This window comes from Mastigoproctus giganteus, chromosome 9 (genome assembly GCF_048544385.1).
Source record: "Mastigoproctus giganteus isolate SK-2022 chromosome 9, ASM4854438v1, whole genome shotgun sequence".
In the NCBI taxonomy this organism is placed as follows: domain Eukaryota; kingdom Metazoa; phylum Arthropoda; class Arachnida; order Uropygi; family Thelyphonidae; genus Mastigoproctus; species Mastigoproctus giganteus.
The window spans coordinates 73,073,147-73,094,794 of NC_143583.1; the positions used below are offsets into that span (position 1 = coordinate 73,073,147).

Genomic DNA, 21,648 nt, shown 5'->3' on the forward strand with positions numbered 1-21,648 from the left:
ATACAGCATAATAATATTTTATATAGGTTATCAATTTTTTTTTTCTTTACAGCATTCTCGCATTCATTGTAAGCAAAAACGTTGCCCAGAAACCTCGTGCATGCATCCTGCTGCTCCATACAAAGAGTGCTGTGCTCGTTGTTATCATTGTGAATTTTCACGACGCTTGTATCGTAATTCTCAAGAATTTATTCATCCTGAAGACCCTTGTCAGGCGTGTTTTTGTGCTGTAAGATCCATTGCCACATTGTGATACTTAACGTGGTATTTATTTTTATAACTTATTTATTTATATTCTGTTAGTCTTTTAATTTGCTAATGGTGCGTAACATTCTGCATCATGATTTGATGCAGGAAGTTAATTGCCATTACTCCTGTAATTAATGATATGTTGTATTATTCTATAATTATTTGTATCATGATGTAAAACCTATAATTACTCCTGTCATGATATGATGATAGGAGTAATTATAGGATTACTTCTATATTTCTTTAAATAGAAAAAATTATAGAATGGCAAGCCACATGGACACATTTTTTTGTGCCTTTTGAAATACTGTTAATACTATTACTAATGACATTAAGAGTAGGAGACCGGCGGAATTACTTGACAAGTACAGGTCACTGATGAAAAAAAGCCGTGAATTAGGGTTGAAATTGAAAGTGTCTGCAATTCTGCCCAGACACGATAGGAGGGAGTATATGATGAGAGCCCTGTCAATCAATTCGGCCCTGGAAAGATTGTGCAGGGCTCAAGGGGTAGAATTTTTTTCAGCCTGGTCTGTACTTGTTAACAGGAGAGACTGCTTCTACAGGGATGGGATACACTTAAATAGAAAGGGTGCAAGAATGTTTGCTGATGCTATCGAGGCAATGTTAGGTGGGTCGGAAAACTGCTAGATTGGGGGGATACAAGGACTAATAGATTAACAGTAGCCACTGGCAGAGGTGAAAGTGATTCTTGCACTGCTTCTATTGGAATGAGCCGCAGCCTGGAAAATAAGATGCAGGATATTTCAGAGACTGCTGGGAATCATTGGGGTACAAGTAAACACATGGGTTGTGTTAGGGTAGCTAAGAAAAAGAACAGGTGCATGTATACTTGTGTGTACACCAATGCTAGAAGTTTAGTAAATAAATTTGATGAATTTGAGGTATTGCTCAAAACATCAAAGGCAGATATTGTGGGGATTTCAGAGACGTGGTGTCACACAGATATAAGAAATGCAGAACTGGAATTTGGGGAGTACAATGTCTACAGAAAGGATAGACAGGATAGGAAGGGAGGAGGGGTTATGCTATTAGTTAAAAAACACATAAAATCCAAGGAAGTGAAGCCAGTCGACACCGCTGGACAGTGCAGTGTCGAGTCAGTTTGGTGTGACATAAGCATTGGGAGATCAAAATTGAGAGTAGGAGTGTGCTATAGGCCTAATGACTCTGATGAGTATAATAAGAAACTGTTCGGAGAAATAGAGTGGGCCAGTAAATCAGAGAGTCTTATAATGGGGGATTTTAATTTCCCAGATATTGACTGGAATTTGGGGGCTGGTCACTCACACAGTAGCAAGGCTTTTGTGGATTTATTGGATGATTGTTTTCTACATCAGCATGTTCGGGAGGCAACTAGAGGGAGTAATACTCTTGATTTGATTATCAGTAGTGATTCTTCATGCATTGAGAATCTGCAGATAAATGAACCACTTGGTGGCAGTGATCACAGTGTGCTGAAGTGGGAGTTACTCAAAGAGGTAACTACCATTAGGGGTAAAGGGAAGGGGTATTGCTTTCGTAAAGGCGACTACAATGGACTGAGACAGTATTTAAACTCTATACAGTGGGATCAACTGATGATATTGCCAACAGCAAATTCAAAATGGGAAGCATTCAAAGAACTTATCGTGGAAGCTACTAGGCTTTACATACCAACTAAGAAATATTGTTCAAGGTTTAGGCCTAAATGGTTGTCAGATGAACTAATGAGGCATATGGCAGAGAAGAAAAATGCATGGGATACATACAAATTAACACGTGACACGGACGCCTATGATAGATACAAGTTGATCTGTAACCAAGTTACAAAGGAGGTTAGGCAGGCGAAGGCAGATTACGAGAGATCCTTGGCAAGGATGCGAAGAAAAACAGCAAAGAGTTCTTTACTTATGTAAACTCTAGAAGGAAGGGGATGAATCAGATTGGTCCACTTGAGATCGATGGGTCAACTGTTGATGACCCTGCTCGGGTAGCTAACAAACTAAATGAATATTTTGCATCGACATTCACACATGAGGAGTTATTCAGCGAGGGGAATGCCAGAGGTGTATTCAACTCTAGCAGTAAGCTAGAGAATCTTGTAATAACTGAGAGCAAAGTGGAGGAGAAATTGTTGAAGATAAACACAAGAAAGGCACCTGGGGTGGATGGGATCTATCCAGTTATATTAAAGGAGGCAGCAAAGGAGGTAAGCAAACCCTTAGCCATAATTATGAGAGCTTCCTTGGACTCAGGGGAATTACCCATTGACTGGAGATGTGCAAATGTGACCCCAATTCACAAAGGGGGATCAAAGGCTGACACAAGTAATTATAGACCTGTGAGTTTAACTTCTGTTCCCGGAAAATTAATGGAGGCACTGGTGAAAGAAGCACTGCAGGATCATCTAGACAAGACTTCAGTTATAGCTAGGACACAGCATGGTTTTGTTAAGGGGAAGTCTTGCCTGACCAATTTGATTGGATACTATGATGCAGTCACAAAAGAACTGGATGCAGGGAATAACTTTGATATTATATACTTGGATCTTAGAAAGGCTTTTGATACTGTTGCACATGGAAGACTGCTGCACAAATTGGAGCAGTGTGGCATTGGAGGCAAGTTGCTGCTATGGATAAAGGGGTGGTTGAGGAGGAGAAGACAGAGAGTGGTAATCAATGGACACTGCTCATCGTGGACTAATGTTATTAGTGGAGTCCCTCAGGGTTCAGTATTGGGGCCTTTATTGTTTTCTGTATTTATAAATGATATTGATGATGGTATATCAGGCTTAATGTCCAAGTTTGCAGACGATACGAAGGTTGGCAGGGTTGTCAAGGACACTACTGACACTATGCTGCTGCAACAGGATTTGGAAAGGTTGAGCAGATGGGCTTCGAGGTGGCAAATGAAGTTTAACATTGACAAATGTAAAGTACTACATATGGGAAACAGCAACCCCAGAGCAACGTATCAACTCTGTGGTACTACACTGACAGTGGTAGAGAATGAAAGGGACCTGGGGGTGGTGGTGCAGGCAGATATGAAGTTCTCTGAGCAGTGCAGACGAGCTGCAAGAGTAGCTCATGGTGTATTGTCAATGATATATAGGAATTTTTCTAGCAGGGATAAGGAGGTGATTATTCCCTTGTATAAGGCAATGGTCAGGCCACACCTAGAGTACTGTATACAGGCCTGGAGGCCTCATTTCAGGAAGGATGTAGAGCTGCTGGAACGAGTACAGAGAAGGGCAACTAGATTGGTGAATGGGACAAAGGGGTTCTCTTACGAAGAAAGGCTTAAGTTTTGCAAATTACAGTGTCTGGAAACTAGGCACCAGCGGGGTGATCTGATAGAGGTGTACAAAGCCTTGAATGGTTTGAGCATGCTCAATGCTGATGGGATTTTTCCTCTAGCTCAGAAAAATCACCTGAGAGGGCATAAATTCAAATTGAGGAAAGACAGATGTAGGATAGATGTGCGGAAATTTGCCTTTAGCCAGCGGGTGGTTGGTGGGTGGAACAGACTTCCATCCCTTGTCGTGGAAGTTGATAGCCTAAATAAGTTTAAGGCTCAGCTGGACAGGTATTTCGAACGAACAGAGGGGTGAAGTGGAAGTGGTTATTTTTATTTATTTATGTTACTTTTTTTTTTTTTTTTTTGGCTGATGCTGCATAAGCTTGCTTTCTTGCATCAAATGCCTCTACTAATGCTAATGCTAATGCTAATGCTATTATTATTGATAACTGTGAATTAAAGATTTCATTTTTATTTTTTTTTTAGAAGTAGTAGAAAGTCTGCTAGCTCCAAAGTACAAATAAGAAGCAAGTTGTCAACTGAGTTTTAGGAAGCATTAAGTTAAATGTTATTTAATTTTAGCTTAAATATTATTGTATTTGGAAGCCAATTCATCATCCAATAATGTATTTGAAGAACCAGTTTTTTGAACCAAATTGAAACAAATTGATTTCACAAAAAAATCCCATACTTCTCAGTATTACTGAAAGTAAAAAAATAGCTGTTTTGTAGATCAGTTCGGTCAGTTTCAGGCTGTGGACCTATTAGATGATATTATGAAAAAAGGAAGAATTGATGAATGGTGAGCCTTAGTAGCAGAAATGATAAGTACACAAGGAAGCATAAAATATAACAAATCCCAAGTCATTCTGCCACTCAATAATACTGTGAGTAATAATTATTCATAGTATTGCTGAGTGGCACAGAATATTTAACCAGAGGTTTAATATTCTCTGGTGCAGTTTTGGAAATGCTCTTGACCACCAAGTCTGAATAACAATGCTATTTCTATAAATAAAAACATTGATGTAACATTTCTGAAAAGGTGCAGTCTGCTACAGTATCTTTCTTAAAGTAATCATAATTGGTAGTGAATTTCTTAAAGTTATTATAATTGGTTGTTGATTTCTGTATCCAAACAGAAACCCACAGACAATATGTTAGGTAAGCTAATTTTTAAAAACATACTGTACTGGTAAACAATTCTGTGGCTGTATTTTAATATAAAATGTGAATTTTGTCAGTGAAATTTAATTTCTGTTTTGGTATGGACTTTAAAAAACCTCCTGCTTTATACAAAAATGCTCCTGTTTTTTTGGGAAGAATGCCAATTTTTTTTGTAAAAAAAAATTTTGATTTTTTTGCTTGTTGTGGCTAAAAAGCCTGCTATTTTCTTTTGCCTACATACCTAATCTCTGGCTTCTTTAAAGTCAAAAGTTGACAATTAGTAGTAGTAGTAGTATGTCCATATACAGGATAAACACCTCCAATCCCTGCTAGAAACATTCCTGTATATCATTGGCAGAACCCTGACTACATATATTCTAAGGCATGCTGCCTTAGAAGCATGACTGCATAGCTCAGAGAGCTTCTATGTTAGAGTGTGCAGTTATTCCTAGGTTCTTTTCATTCTCCACTAACAGTGGGGTGTGGCACTGCTCAAATATTATGTTATTCTAGGATTTCTGCAACTCAGATGCAGTACCTTGCATTTATAATTGTTAGACCTCAATCTCCACCTTTCAGTTATGGAAAATGTGCCCATCTTCCTAATGTATCCAGATCTTGTAGAAGTAGAATACTTGGCTTACTGTCATTAACCACTGTACTAATCTTTGTATCATTAGCAAACTTAAACATTAGACTTGATATGTCTTTATCAATATCGTTCCTGGCACTTAACCCTGAGTGACTCCGCTAATAACATTATTGGTACCATCAGAGTTTGTAAATCCAGTAGCATTGGAACCTGTTCCTTGGCAGATATTCAAAGATTGAATGCATATTGGATGACCATATTATAATCATACTAAAAATTTGTTTTTTTTTTTAATAATAATAAATAAAAATAAAAGCAGAAAATACTGCTTCCATATTGCAATGGATTATGCATAATATTCAATTGTATCCTATTGAGAGAAAAGTAATGTGCAGCACCTATACAAAGAAAAAGCAGTAATAATAAAATGAATTAATTCTTCTTTCAGAATACTATAACATGGTTGATGAATCATTATCCAAATTTCATACTTTGATGAATCATTATCCAAATTTCATACTTTGATGAATCACTTCACCAATGTTCTTTAACAGTGGAATCTTTTTCCCTGACACTTTTGCTTTTTGAACCACCATACTTTTCTGAGCCACTTGCTTTTCATTTATGTGGCATTTTTCAGGGTAAATGAAATTTCATGAACTGAACATCCATATACATGAATGATATATTCTCTGATTTTTTTTGGTCGAATACAAATGGATGAAAGTTACCGTTTGTTATTATTTCCAGTATGAAGTTATTTAGTGTCCAACAAATGTTGGGCACTAAATAACTAAATAAAAAGAGTTCTCCATCAGTGGTTCACTAATCTTTTTCATGAGTAGTTATCTGCCAAATGATGCAGGGAAACAAGCTTGTACAATATTATCCATAAAAAACTTAAACTCATCTATACATCTCCTACAAAAATTTTGTCTAATCTTTCCTTAAATCTGTTCAAACCACCCACTTCCACAACATTAAATGCTCTACAATCAATCACTATCTGGATGAAACCAAGTACAGGGGCCAATCCAATGAATTATGTTTTTGAAAACTTCTCCATGTGGCTGAAATACACTAAAAACTTTTATGACTTTGAGATGAAATTTCTACCCTGCACCACCAGCTCTAATGCTCAGATAAATAGCCTACATGAAACTAAATTTGCCACTTCTTGGGTAATGTGTTGGATTTGCCATTTTCTTGAAAAATAGCTAGAAAATAAGTGGTTCTGGAAAATGGATTGCTAGACTTAAGCGGTTTGTGTGGCTATGGTCCTTTTATTTGATTTTTATGTTTTATTTGATTTGATTGGTATGATTTAATGAATTGTGGAATGCTTGACAAACCTTTCTGTAAGATCTAAATATAAAAATTTCTTGGAAATCCATCAACTTGAAGTCAAGTTATTACATGTGCCCACTCGGCTACAGTCCTCCGTAGCCGAGTGGGCAGGAGCGGGAGTGCAGTAGCACACGCTCTTTGAGTAGACCGGGGTTCAAGCCCCTCACTGCTAAATACGGTCGATTTGCCAACCCGCACTGGACCAGCGTGGCAGATTATGGTCCATTTCCCTCAAGATGAATTGTTGAGGAGGCTTCCATCCTGCAGTGGGTTGATAATGGCTCCACTTAACTTAACTTAACTATTACATGTGGATTGAAAAAAAAAAATAAATAATAATTGCTAGATTTCTATTGATCCAATTTTAATGAAATTTGAGATGGCTTTAAATTTTCTTTTAAAAGTCATAGGTATAAAATCTCATGAAAGTCCATCTACTAGGAGCTGAGTGATTACATGTGGATGGCAGATAGATAGACTGATAGACATGGTGAAAATAGACACATTATTCATATATGTTAACATGCCTAAAAATGTAAAGTGGATATTCACTGAAAATGATTTGATGGTGGAAAAATTTATGTCAACAGCCTTTAAACTCTGTTAAATTCTTTGGTTTGATTTTGGATAGGAAATTAGTTTAATGAACACATTTCTTTTGTAGGATAAAATATTTTAAAAACTTTCTGGAAAATGAAGGTTACCTTGCAGATGACCAGAACAAAAAAATGTTTTAAAATATCATATTCTTTATCTTATTTCTTGTTTAATTATTGTTCTCTGATATAAATAGACTTCTAGTAATTATAGTACCTTTCTACTATAATTACTCATGACCACGAATGGTAAATAATTAAAAAAAATATATATCCCTAGTTTCATTGTTGGAAATGGCAAATTATTTTCATGATGCTTTTTTTTGGGGGGGGGGGGGGTAACTTATTAATGATTAATTGCTAATATGGAGTTCACAAGCTCAAGGGTTCCAACCTACTATTTCAGAGCCATCCTCAATATGAAGAAAGGCTTAGGTTTTGCAGATTACAGTGTCAGGAGACTAGGCACCTGTGAGATGATCTGATTGAGGTGTATAAAGCCTTGAATGGTTTGAGCATGCTCAATGCTGATGAGATTCTTCCTCTTGCTCAGAATAATCACCTGAGAGAGCATAAATTCAAATTGAGGAAAGACAGTTGTAGGATAGATGTACGGAAGTTTGCCTTTAGCCAGCGAGTAGTTGATTGGTGGAACAGACTTCCATCTTTTGTTGTGGAAGTTGATAGCCTAAATAAATTTAAGGCTGAGCTAGACAGGTATTTGGAATGAATGGAGGGGTGAAATGGGAGTGGGTTTTTTTTGGCTGATGCTGCATAAGCTTGCTTTCTTGCATCATATGCCTCTACTAACGCTAATGCTAATACTTTCTTCAGTGAAGAAGACAAAAAATTGATTTTGCTTTCATTTGATTTTATAAAAGAAATACTTTTATTTTATACTAAAATAAAAGAATTTAACTTGCAAGGATAAATTTTGTGATATTTATAAACTATGTGGGTCTCTGAATTTATGTTAACTAATGGAGAAATTTTTTATAATGCAAATATAAATCCCACTAGGTAATTGTATCTGCATGTGTAGATACACCACTTTATTAGGAACTAATAATCATGAATTGATAATGTGACCTCTGTTGGCCTCGGTCATGGCTCCATCACAGCGTGGAGCAGAGTCAGCTAAGTGTTGAAAAGTGACACAAGGACCATTAGACCATTCATTAAACAAAATTGCCACAATTCCTGGAATGACATGGGGCAATGAACTTGCTGATGAACATACCATTCCAGTTCATTCCACAGATGCTCAATGGACTTGAGATCCAAGAATTGAACTGGCCAGGACAGATGCTTCTAGGCCTTCACTTTTTCTCAAACCATTTTTTCACCCATTTAGCAACTGGTTGTCATCTTGAAAATAGCCCTGCCCATAGTGGTACTTTCAAGATGACATTTTAATTTAAATTTCATTGAGACATCAATCAAATAACTATTTCTGTAGTAGTTCATTTCACAGTGTCCTTACTTGTAGGAATGGGATATCATAACAATCTGGATTCCCTGGATTCTGTTTTTCCTTTTAATTTTTTTCATCTTGTTATTTCTGTTTATCATACTGTTTGGGGTGAAAAAGACCCTTTCTGTTCTTATTTTGCTTTTTAACTTTACCTTATTTTAAGTTGACTATTTTTCCTCCTTTCCCCTAATATATTTCATTAGGGGAAAGAAGGTGCAGTATAAATGAGGAATTATGTTCATATTTGAATTTATTTTCCATAGTCTATTTTACCACTAATGATATTCTAACCAGTATCAGACAGCTGTCTGAGGGCATGAAAAAAGTTTCATAAACTGGATAGTAGTCAATGGTAAACTTCGAGTCAATGTCACACATTAAGGCTCATGCCCAAACTTTCAATTTATGATGTATAGCAGAGGTAAGCTACTTTTTTTCTTCAAAATGTGCCGCAATCTACCATTTCAAGAATTTCATTGCACATGATTAAAAATGTTAATCAACACATATTGAAATATATTGTTTATAGATTTTAAAATTAAATACAATTAAGAATTTTTATTTTAAATTCATACATATTTAAATTTTTAATTTATGTGAAGTTTGTGACTTCATGTCATCCTTCCAAGCTTTCAAAATCGGGGTTATACTGTGATAAGGCCAACCATAAAGAATCTTCTGTATACAAGTCCATAAGAGTAGAGTGATTCTTCGTCTTTGTTTGTTTCAAATATGAAAAGGCTGATTCACATAAATATGTGAATCAGCGGTACGGTGTTTATGAATGATATTGATGATGGGATATCAAGTTTAATGTCCAAGTTTGCAGATGATACAAAGGTTGGCAGGGTCGTTAAGGACAATACTGACGCTATGCTGCTGCAACAGGATCTGGAAAGGTTGAACAGATGGGCTGAGAGGTGGCAAATGAGGTTTAACATCGACAAATGTAAAGTGCTGCATATGGGAAACAGTAACCCCAGAGCAACGTATCAACTCTGCGGTACTACACTGACGGTGGTGGAGAATGAAAAGGACCTGGGGGTAATTGTGCAGGCAGATATGAAGTTCTCTGAGCAGTGCAGACGAGCTGCAAGAGTAGCTCATGGTGTCTTGTCAATGATATACAGGAATTTTTCTAGCAGGGATAAGGAGGTGATTATTCCCTTGTATAAGGCAATGGTAAGGCCACATCTTGAGTACTGTATACAGGTCTGGAGGCCTCATTTCAAGAAGGATGTAGAGCTGCTGGAACGGGTACAGAGAAGGGAAACAAGATTAGTAAATGGAACAAAGGGTTGCTCTTACGAAGAAAGGCTTAAGTTTTGCAAATTACAGAGTCTGGAGACTAGGCACCGGCGAGGTGATCTGATAGAGGTGTATAAGGCTTTGAATGGTTTGAGCATGCTCAATGCCAATGGGATTCTTCATCTTTCTCAGAATAATCACCTCAGAGGACATAAATTCAAATTGAGGAAGGACGGATGTCGGATAGATGTGCGGAAATTTGCCTTTGGCCAGCGGGTGGTTGGTTGGTGGAACCGACTTCCATCACTTGTTGTTGAAGTTGATAGCCTAAACAAATTTAAAGCTCAACTGGACAGGTATTTCGAACGAAAGGAGGGGTGAAATGGGAGTGGGTTTTTTTTTTTTTTTTGGCTGATGCTGAATAAGCTTGCTTTCTTGCATCATATGCCTCTGCTAATACTAATGCTAATGCTAATGTGGAACCAAAACAGGAATTTAAAAGTTCACTGCATTTTTTTATATTTGGGTACTTTTCTTGGCAAACATATTTCAAAAAGTCCTTTTTTGATGATCTGGCTTTAGGAAGATATCGTTTTGCAACGTAATAATTTCATTTTCAAGTAATATTTTCTTCAATTTGTTTCGTATCTAAGTCGACATTAAATATATTGAACAATGTCTTCAATTGTTTTAAAATCACTGAATCTGGTTTCAAAATCATCCACAACTTTCTTAATTTCAGAAACATATTTCTCACTATTAAATTGAAAAACGGATTTTTGCAAATGATCTTGGATATTTGCAAAACGATTGAATTTTTTTTTCTTTGAAATCCTTAGTCATTGCCAAAAATTGATATCTATATGCAGAAAAACTACTAATCATGTCACCCACATTTTTATTTTTTCCTTGTAGTTTCAAATTCAGATCACTTAATTTGCTGGTAAAATCTGCCAAAAAAAGCCAGATCCACAACCACTCTGTATCTTGTAGCTCCTGATAATCATCTCCTGATAATCATCTGATGATCAACAATTTTTTTAATTTCATTCAGCAAATTTTGAAATCTCTGTAGAAACTTACTCTGACTCATCCACCTCACATCTGTGTGTAATATCAGATCTGGTTCATTTTCATTGAATTGCATTTTGAAAAGACTCCTCCTTTGAAGAGATTGTCCTCTGATAGAATTCACGATTTTGAAAAATATGTCCAGACCACTTTTAGTATTTAATCTTTTGCTGGCTAACACTTGTTGGTGGATGATACAGTGATAACTCAAAAAATTTGGGAATTCATCATCCTTTTGGCACAATGCAATGAATCTGTTAAGAGGCCCTGTCATTGCTTTAGCTCCATCTCTTGTTATTGATACAAGCTTAAATAGTGGTAATTTTATTTTTTCTAAAGTCACTGTTAGGTTGAAAATCCGATTGGTATTTACCATGGAGTGCGTTGAAGTGCCTTTCTAGATTTCCTTTTTTGGGTATAACCACGGAAGAATTGCAAATCAAACAACATTCTTCTTTTATCATTACAAAAAAGTATTCTAGTTCCGACTCTTGATGAAAATGATACGCTTTACTCTTTTTCGTAGTATTCATTTTAAATCAAATCAAATTAATGTATAAGTACTGTCCAGTTATTAATATTAAGTAATCTAAATAAGAATTCGACACATACACTATGCTTACCACAACATAACTGTATGAATTTTTGCTAGACAAACCTAGCGGCTGCACGGTGGCAAGAGTAGTCACGTGATTCAATGGATTTGTAATAAGCATATGCAGTGGGGTGCATAATAATAATATTTAGATTTTGACTAATGCATTTTTTATATATATATTTAAAATTCATCGTGATTGACCGAAGTTAAAGCCATGATCGACTGGTAGATCGCGATCGACGTTTTGGCCACCCCTGATGTATAATATCATCATACTTATGCATTAGTTCACTTAGGATTTAAACAATTTAAGAATTGCATGCCTCTCTGCATTCACTTTCTATTCTAGGAAGGCTTTGGTCCCACCAGTGATAGAGGCTAACTTTCAGCCTTCAAGTCTTGGCTTATGCTCACAATTGAGATAACACTGGTATCCAAGTTGACCTGAATTCTTGACCTATGGAAAATTATGCTCACAATTGAGATAACACTAGTATCCAAGTTGACCTGAATTCTTGACCTATGGAAAATTTGAAAATTGTATCCACTTTAGTGTTCAGTTTCTATCTTGGTGATACATTGGTTCATCTAGTAACAAAGCTTGTTGTTTGCTCATTGAGACTTGGACTTATGTTCACATTAGAAACAATGCCATTATCCATGAATCAATCTAAATTGCTAATTTTATACAAATAAAATGAATAAAAAGGTGACTTCATAATATGTCTAAAAATATGTCAGGGCTCCATCATGACAACTGTTTCAAGACATACCAGTCTTGAAAAAAATGAGAGGCCTCTATTAACAAATGTGTGCTGACTTGTGAAGAGTGTGTCATCCAAGTGAGCAGTCAAGAAGTGTATGAAAAGAAATGCAATTAAATATGTAACGAAGGTTATGGATACCTTCAGTCTTGAATACTAGGCTACACTTGTACTGCATAGTAGTAAAGGCTGTAGAGAAATATCAATTCAAGTATTGAAATAATTTTAAAACTGTATGCAATGTTGCATTGAAAGTGAAAACTGAACCTAATGGAATTAAGATGGAAAATAGAATTAGCAACCACACTGGAGGGAGCATCCCCAAGATTCAGTAGGAGAAATTTATTATTTATATTTTCAAATTTTTCAGGGGTTGAATAACACCTGAATTTGTAGGTCTATAGAAATTATAAATCATGTAAAGACAAGAAAGGAGAAATCCATTCTGATTTTAATAAGAGTAAAGACTATAACTTTTATTGAAGTAATTTGGTTCTGTGAGATTAACAACTTATTAAAACAGACATATTCATTATACTGATATATTTACATTTTCTCTTAAATATGCTGCTTAAAGGGAATTAAAATGGCCCACAGGATTGTATTATTCAGAATGCAAGCACAGGTCACTATCTATTGAAAATGTTACACTTTTAATTAAACTTTTCAGGAGGAACTTTGGTGAAACAATTTTATGAACTTTCATATTAGTTCTTCAATTCTATATGACATGAAGAAGAGTAGAATGAAAGCATTTAAGTTCTTTGCTGAGGGTGGCACAAAGTAAGGAATGACAAAGTATGCCATATATTACTTTTCTCTTATAGTAGTATACACTGTGCAATAAACTGCAGTTTAAATCTGCAGCATTATTCCGCTCAGTTTATGTATGACTATAAAGTGGCTACAGCTAGTCCCAGTATTGCCAGATTTTGAAGATACATCCACATTTCTTCTTCCTCGTATTAAATATAGTGATTACAAGAAATTTGAGATAAGAATGGGATCTCTTTTTTTAAGAAAAATTGTTTTTTGAACTAAATTTTACATTAGTATATGTAACTTGTTTTTTGACACTATAAAATGTAATAGTATTAGTATAATACTCATTTCTCTCTTGTTTATTTCAGAATGGCACTGTATCCTGCCATACAATTTTATGTGAGCCTCTTATATGTTCCAAACCAGTTTCTCACCCTGGACAGTGTTGCCCCATATGTGTTCAAACAACTGAATGTAATTATGCTGGAAATGCGTATCAACTTCAGGAAGTATTTCTTAATCCAGAAAACCAATGTGAAGAATGTTCCTGTATGGAGGGTAGTATTGTGTGCTATAAACTGCCCTGTCCAGAAATAGGTTGCCCAAATCCTGTTAAAGAAGTGTGCTGTGAAAATTGTACTGGTAGGCTTATTTTTAACTTAATTTATGATATTACTGTACATTTCAATCATAATTTCTAGGTAAATATTGTATATTCTTCCTGCCTAAGTATGGTGATAAATGTTATTTAAAATTCTGCCTTGAAAAGAGCTGGAAGTTTTTTTGGTTTTTTTTGTTTTTTTTATTTAGTCCTAAAAAAAGTACAAGATGTAAACATTGAAAGCAGGTAATATTCCATTAAAATGTTTGAAGAATAACTATGAGTTAATTCAGCATTGCTCAACTAAACAACAACATAATATCTTGGAAATTAAACCCATTACAGTAAAAAGTTATAAATATTTGTGCTACATAATATTTTGGAAGAAGTACTGAATTTTGGCATATTCCATGGCTTTTTTAAACTAACTACTGACATTACATCAAAGAATAAATGCAGAAATGGAATGACCAAAACCATATAGGTATATAAATTTTTTCTTTTTTTTATAAAAAAAATTTTTAAAATGAAAAATCATTGTTTTTTTTTAATTGGTAACTCAAATAGAAAAGGTTATAAAAACTCTAATTAGTGTAGTAACTCCTCATTTAATGTACATTCCTACTACATATTTCTGTTATTATATGCCATTTTTTTATACAACATCATCAGTAATTCAGTCTTGTGACTGGTCAGTTCCTCTGATCAGCTGTCACCATCTTTGACTTTCCTGTGCCATCTGTTTTTGTTCCTCAAAATTTCGAAGTCCTGCTTCATCCAGCATTGTTCCAATGGTCTTTTTCCTTCCACCATCCCCTCCATTGCATCCAGAAGCAAACCACCATGTCGAATCACGTGGCCCACCCATTTGAGTCTAGTTATCTTATTCTACCTAGAATTTTCCTTTGTTCTTGGACATGCCTTAATACATCCACATTTGACCCTTTTTCAGTGCATTTAATTTTTTCCATCCTGTGCCACCACATCTCATAGGCCTTAAGTCTCTTTTTGTCTCTCTTTGTTAGAGTCCATGTCTCTGCTGCATATAGTGCCACTAACCAGATATATGTCATTATCTTCTTCCTAATTTCTTGTGACATCTTCTTCTGTGTAATCAACAACAGTTTATTCTTGAAAGATTGTTTTGCCATTGCAATTCTGGATTGAATCTCAGATTGATTGTGCAAATAACTGTCCCAGATACCTAAAGTGCTCTACCTGTTCTATTCGTATTCCATCGATCTCAATTCAGTAGGGAATTAACCTTTTACCAATCATCATTGCCTTTGTTTTCATCACATTTATCTTCATTCCATACTTCGGCACTTTCTTATTTAGTCTTTTGATCATTTTTTGCAGCATAGTAGGACGACTTGCTAGTATGGCCTGATCATCTGTAAACTTAATAGCCTGAACGTACTTTTCACCTATTTTGACCCCCCATTTCTTATTCCCAAGTGCCTCCTTTATTATCACTTCAGCAGAAGCATTGAATAAACCTGGTGAAAGTAAGCATCCCTGTCTTACTCCCTTTTTAACTTTAGCTTTTTCTGTCAGTTCTCAATTCACTCTTGCACCGCATTTTGTCTTCTATATAAGTCACAGATCAAATCAATAATCTTTTCTTGCATCAGATTTTCTCAAGCAGTGGGAACAGTTCTCTCCAGATTATTCTATCAAATGCCTTCTCATAATACAGAAAACACACAGAGGTTTCTTCCCATGTTATACATTTTCTCATTCAATGTTTCAATAGTATCTCTTATCGATCTGCCTCTGCAAAAACCACTGTAAGTCATCCAGAAAATATTCAATATAACTCTCCCCATTAACTTTGATAACTTTCAGCAGAATCTTAGGTGCATAGGTAATAAGGCCGACTGGGCTAGTCGGGTGGGTAAAGTGCCTGCCTGGGCTAGTCGGGTGGGTAAAGTGCCTGCCTGGGCAACCCATGGGTAATAAGACTTATAGTTCTGTAGTCTTGGATACTGTTGGTGTCATATTCTTGGGGAGGGGATTATGATTGATGTGCAGAAATCCTCTGGCAAACTGTCATCCCTGTATATCATCTTCTTCAGATTTTCTCCACTGCATTTTAAAAGCTCTGCAGGTATGTTGTCAATTCCTGGTGCTTTGTTATTGCTAATGGACTTTAAGGCTGTGCCGAATACATCCTTAGATATTTCCTCCTCCATGTTCTCTTGTTCTTCTAGCACTGTATTCCTCCATGTGTACGTGCTTGAATCTTCATCAGGTTCTTCAACATATCTCTTCCATTTTTTATTAGGTAACTTTTTTTCAATAATGTGCATAAAGAGAAAGGGCAGACAGGACAAGAGGGGGGGATGGGTTAAGATTATGCTTTTAGTATTAGCATTATTAAAGGCATATGATGCAATAAAGCAAGCTTAAGCAGCATCAGCCAAAAAAAAAAACCCTCCCATTTCACCCCTCTATTCATTTCAAATGCCTGTTCAGCTCAGCCTTAAATTTATCTACGCTATTAGCTTCCACAACAAACGATGGAAGCCTGTTCCATCAATCAACTACCCCACTGGCTAAAGGCAAATTTCTGCACATCTATTCTACAACTGTCTTTCCTCAATTTGAAACTGTGCCCCTTCAGGTTCTTAGTCTGAGCAAGAGGAAGAATCCCATCAGCATTGAGCTTGCTCAACCCATTCAAGGCCTTGTCCACCTCAATCAGATCACCTCACAGGTGCCTACTCTCCAGGTGCTGCAATTCGCAGAACTTAAGCTTTTTTTGGTAAGAGCACCCCTTTGTTCCCCCACCAATCTTGTTGCCCTTCTTTGTACTTGTTCTAGCAACTCTACATCCTTCCTAAAATAAGGCCTCCAGACCTGTACCTAAGTGTGGCCTGACCATTGCGTTGTATAACGGGATAATCACCTCCCTATCCCTGCTAGCAAAATTCCTATATATCATTAACAAGACTCCGTGACCTGCCCTGGCAGCCCATCTGCACTGCTCAGCGAACTTCATATTTGACCGCACAATTACCCCCAGTACTTTTTCACTTTCTACTTCACTGAGTGTAGTACTACACAGTTGGTATCTTTCTGTTCAGCTATTGCTACCCATACAGTACTTTGCATTTGTCAATGTTAAACTTCAGTTTCCACTTCTCAGACCGTTTTCCCAACTTATCTAGATCCAGTTGGAGTAGCATACTGTGTTTGCGATGGTTAATAACCTTGCCAACTTTGTATCATCTGCAAACTTGGACATTAAACCTGATATACCTTCAACAATATCATTGATAAATATAAAAAACAACAGTAGGCCCAACACCGAACTCTGGTGAACACCAATAATAACATTTGTCCACAAAGAGTAGTGTCCATTGATTACCACTCTCTGTCGTCTCCCACTCAACCATCCCTTTATCCATTATAGCAACTTACCCTTAATGCCATACCTCTACAATCTGTATAGCAGTCTTCCATGTGCAACAGCATCAAAAGCTTTCCTGAAATTCAAGTATATAATATCAAAATTATTTTTGGCATTCATTAGCTTTAGCATTAGTAGAATCATATGATGCAAGAAAGCAAGCTTATGCAGCATCAACCACAAAAAAAACAAAAAAAATCCCCTCTCATTTCACCCCTCTGTTCGGTACAAATGCCTGTTCAGCTTAGACTTAAATTTATTTAGGCTATCAACTTCCACAATAAAAGATGGAAGTCTATTCCACGAATCAAACCCCTCGACGTGGGCACCTGTACGTGGTGAGGGGACCTCCCAGTGATGCTGCTGGACTTCCAGACTAGCATCACTGGGATCCAACGCCCACAGCCTAGGTTCCGGGCTTACATCAATGGAATCCGGCGTGTTTGCCGTGCGCTGCGACCCGTGGAAATTCGGAAAGGGGGATCCTGGTGGTTGAGGGGCCCGGCTTCAATACACCACTTTGGTCCTTGCTTCGACAAGATGGGAGGTCCTGGAAGGCCCGGCTAGGATCAATCGGCTAGTAGGCTCGCCTGCGAGGGTCAACCGTGTCAATTCCACGCCCCTACCCTCATGGTCCGAGGGACAGGATTCAGGCTGGCGGCGGTGCGGGTATAGTGTCTGGGTAGCCCTGGCGTCCCACTCCCGAGCGCATTTATTGCATGCCGGGTAGTGGGCGTCCCTTTGGGCTCCGTGGTGGGTGGGGAGCCCGGGCACTGAACAATTAAAAAACCTTCATGAATCCTGAGAAACTTACTTCTTCAGGGGCCCCAACCCGGTCCCTATCTGAAAATATAGACACTGACAGCAATACTGCTTCAAAGAGGCAGCGGACTGAATTACCATCAGGTCCTATTCCGCGGTTTTTAATCATGCACTCCACCAATGAAAAACCGATTGGAAAAATGTCACCTTTCTTTATACAGAAAGGGTTAGATGGGTTAGTAGGTTCACCCAAATCAGTTAAGAGGCTCCGCTCTGGAGACCTCTTAATTGAAACTAAAAATGACAGGCAATCCGAACATCTACTCCGAGTAACCTCAATCGGAGGAATCCCTATAACGGTGACACCACACAGAACACTCAATTCATCGAGAGGTGTCATTTCGGAGTGGGACCTTCTCGACGTCACCGAGGAGGAAATCTGCTCCGAATTAAAACCACAGGGAGTCATTGCCGTCAAGAGAATCACTGCGCGAAGGGATAGAAAAATAGTTAAAACCAGGAGCGTTATCCTGACTTTTAACTCTCCTAAACCTCCTGACGAGATCAAAGCTGGATACATTAATTGTTCAGTGCGTCCATACGTTCCGAACCCTTTACGGTGTTTTAAATGCCAGAAGTATGGACATTCTCAAATGGCCTGCCGTGGAGTCCTTGCATGCACACGATGCGGTGCAAAGGACCACGAAACAACAGCATGTTCAGCCGCAAAACCCACCTGTATTAACTGTGAGGGCGAACATCCGGCCTACTCACGAGCATGCCAGAGGTGGAAAGAAGAAAAAGAAATTCAACGGTTGAAGGCAGAGCTAAATATATCATACCAGGAGGCAAGGAAATCGGTCAAACCCCTGAATATCAACAGACCTACCTATGCCCAGAAGGTAGCAGGGAGATGTTCCGTCGGAACTCAGACGGACATGACCATTCCTCCAAAGGAGTCTTTCACTCCCATCGCGCGGTATCTTTTAAGTTTGCAAAAACCTACACAGAAGGACCAATCAGCTGCCACTCCTATATCAGTACCTCCTAATGCTCCACAATTAACAAAGGTAATTATGAAAGAAAAGAATAAGAAAGGGGAAGTCCCCCCTAGTTCCCAAGAAAAGATGGATGTAGAGCAGAAGGAGGTACCCGATGATTCAGTCTTGGAACTCTTTGCGGAGGAGGAAATGGACACGGGACAGCGTCCTTTCTTCCCCAAAAAAGATAAATCCAAGACTGATAAAAGTAAGCCCTCAGCACCTCGGAAGCCGCCTGATGGACCCACCAAGCCAAAATAATGGCTAAATTCCTACAATGGAATTGTCGTGGATTCCGGCGAAATATAGACAACATCAAGGCCCTCCTGCAAAAGCACGAGCCAGTTTGCTTTTGCCTGCAGGAGACATATTTAAAGGCAAATGATGATCCCACCATGCACAACATCACAGTTTTTCGAAAGGATAGAATTGCGGACGGCTCTGTACATGGGGGAGTGGCTATCCTTGTGGGTAACCATACCCCAGTGCAGCCCTTGCTAATTACATCCAGCATAGAGGCTGTTGCAATTCGCCTTTCAGTGGGATTCTTATTAACTGTATGCTCTATTTATTTGCCACCTGGGACTGACATCTCCCAGGCAGACCTTGATGATCTTCTAACGCAGCTGCCTCCCCCTTTCTTACTTCTTGGGGATTTTAATGGACATAACACCCTGTGGGGTAGTGCTAACATCAATGGAAGGGGACGAGTCATAGAGCGTATGCTCAATGACAATGACCTTTCCCTTCTAAATACTGGAACAAACACCTTTTTCCACATGCCTACCCGTACTTTTTCTGCCATTGATCTCTCTATCTGCTCCCCTTCTCTACTCCCTTCACTCACCTGGGAAGTAGAGGAGAATCCATACGGTAGCGATCACTTCCCCGTGACAACCTTGCTACACAGTGGGAGACCATGTCTTCCCTTCAGGTTACCACGGTGGAAGATTGATCAGGCTGACTGGACTGCCTTCCAACATCAGGCAAATTTTGATCTTAGTACAGTCAGTCAAGAGCCTATCAATGATGCAGTTAAGTACATCACAGAAAATATTGTCCAAGCTGCTGCTAATGCTGTCCCAAAATCATCAGCCCGGTTTCCACCATTTCCTAAACCTTGGTGGAATTCACAATGCACAGCAGCAAAAAAGGCTCAAAACAAAGCGTGGGGGATATTTCGCCGATATCCTACCACGAACAACCTTATAGCCTTCAAACGTGCACGAGCCAAAGCACGCTACATCCGTCGTCAGAGTCAAAAGGAATCGTGGATCCGTTTTACATCATCTATTAACCAGTCTACCAACTCTAAGGTAGTCTGGGATAAAATCCGGAAAATGAAGGGAAAATATACATCCCACCCTTCTTCAATCCTAGATTATAATGGATGCGCTATTGCAGATCCAACTGCAATAGCTAATTCTCTTGGGGAAACATTCTCTAAGATCTCTGCAACATCTTCGTATTCCCCAGAGTTTCTGGTCCTGAAATATAAAATCGAAAAACAGGCACTTAGCTTTAAATCTAAGAGCATTTTTCCCTACAACGGGGATTTCACTATTTTGGAACTGAAAAGGGCCCTCGCTCTTTCCAAAGCAAGTGCCGTTGGACCAGATGGCATCCATTATGAAATGATTAAACATCTTTCATCAAAATCTATGGATTGTCTGCTCCTTCTATATAACAGAATCTTTACTGAAGGGCAGTTTCCAGACTCCTGGCGAAAGGCTATCGTTCTTGCCTTTCCTAAGCCAGGAAAGGATCCAAAAGTCACCACCAATTATCGTCCTATTGCTCTGACTAGCTGTCTGTGCAAAATCCTGGAGAGAATGGTTAATTCTCGTTTAATTTGGTATCTAGAAACAAATGACCTTCTCTCCAACTTACAGTGCGGCTTCCGAAGGAACCGGTCCACTTTGGACCATCTTATTAGAATGGAAGCATCCATCCGGGATGCTTTCCTAAAACGCGAACACTTGGTGTCGGTGTTCTTTGACTTGGAAAAAGCGTATGACACAACTTGGAGATTTGGCATTTTAAAAGATTTATATAACCTAGGCCTTAGAGGGCATCTCCCCTTTTTTATTCAAAACTTTCTCGCCAAACGATCGTTCCAAGTTCGTGTGGGATCCTCACTCTCTCGCTCCTTTAGCCAAGAGGAGGGAGTACCACAAGGATCAGTATTAAGTGTCACGCTTTTTGCCATCAAAATAAATTCCATCACAGAACAACTTCCTCCAACTGTAAACAGTGCCCTCTATGTTGATGACTTTAGCATTTTTTGCCAGTCGTGCAACATGAGGGTTATTGAAAGACAACTGCAGAAAGCCATTGATAATCTGAATTCCTGGGCACTTGCTAATGGCTTCAGGTTCTCGCCAGAGAAGACCATTTGCGTACACTTTTGTCGCAAGCGTAATCTTCATCCTGAACCTGAATTAAGGCTCGGACAAAATGCTATTCCAGTAGCAGCGAATACAAAATTCTTGGGACTCATATTCGATAAAAAACTGACCTTCTTGGATCATATTCGTCAAATCCGCACCAAGTGCACAAGAGGCCTTAATATGCTCCGCTCGCTCTCCTCTTTATCTTGGGATGCAGACCGATGCACCCTGCTACGGCTTTACCATGCACTTGTGCGATCCAAATTAGATTA

At 38.2% G+C, this 21,648-nt stretch overlaps 1 protein-coding gene across 4 annotated transcripts in view; it reads left to right on the plus strand.

Annotated features, from left to right (window-relative positions):
- The window catches only part of LOC150080448 (kielin/chordin-like protein), a 1,054,752-nt gene that overhangs the window by 676,408 nt on the left and 356,696 nt on the right, over positions 1 to 21,648 (plus strand). For all 4 annotated transcript variants that reach the window (XR_016547392.1, XM_090381408.1, XM_090381409.1 and 1 more), the window contains 2 exons: positions 53 to 229; positions 13,537 to 13,810. Coding sequence is in view for 3 of the 4 variants with exons in the window: in XM_090381408.1 (XP_090237534.1) it covers positions 53 to 229; positions 13,537 to 13,810 (451 nt within the window). In the remaining variant the exon portion in view is untranslated. The remainder of the gene's footprint in view (positions 1 to 52; positions 230 to 13,536; positions 13,811 to 21,648) is intronic.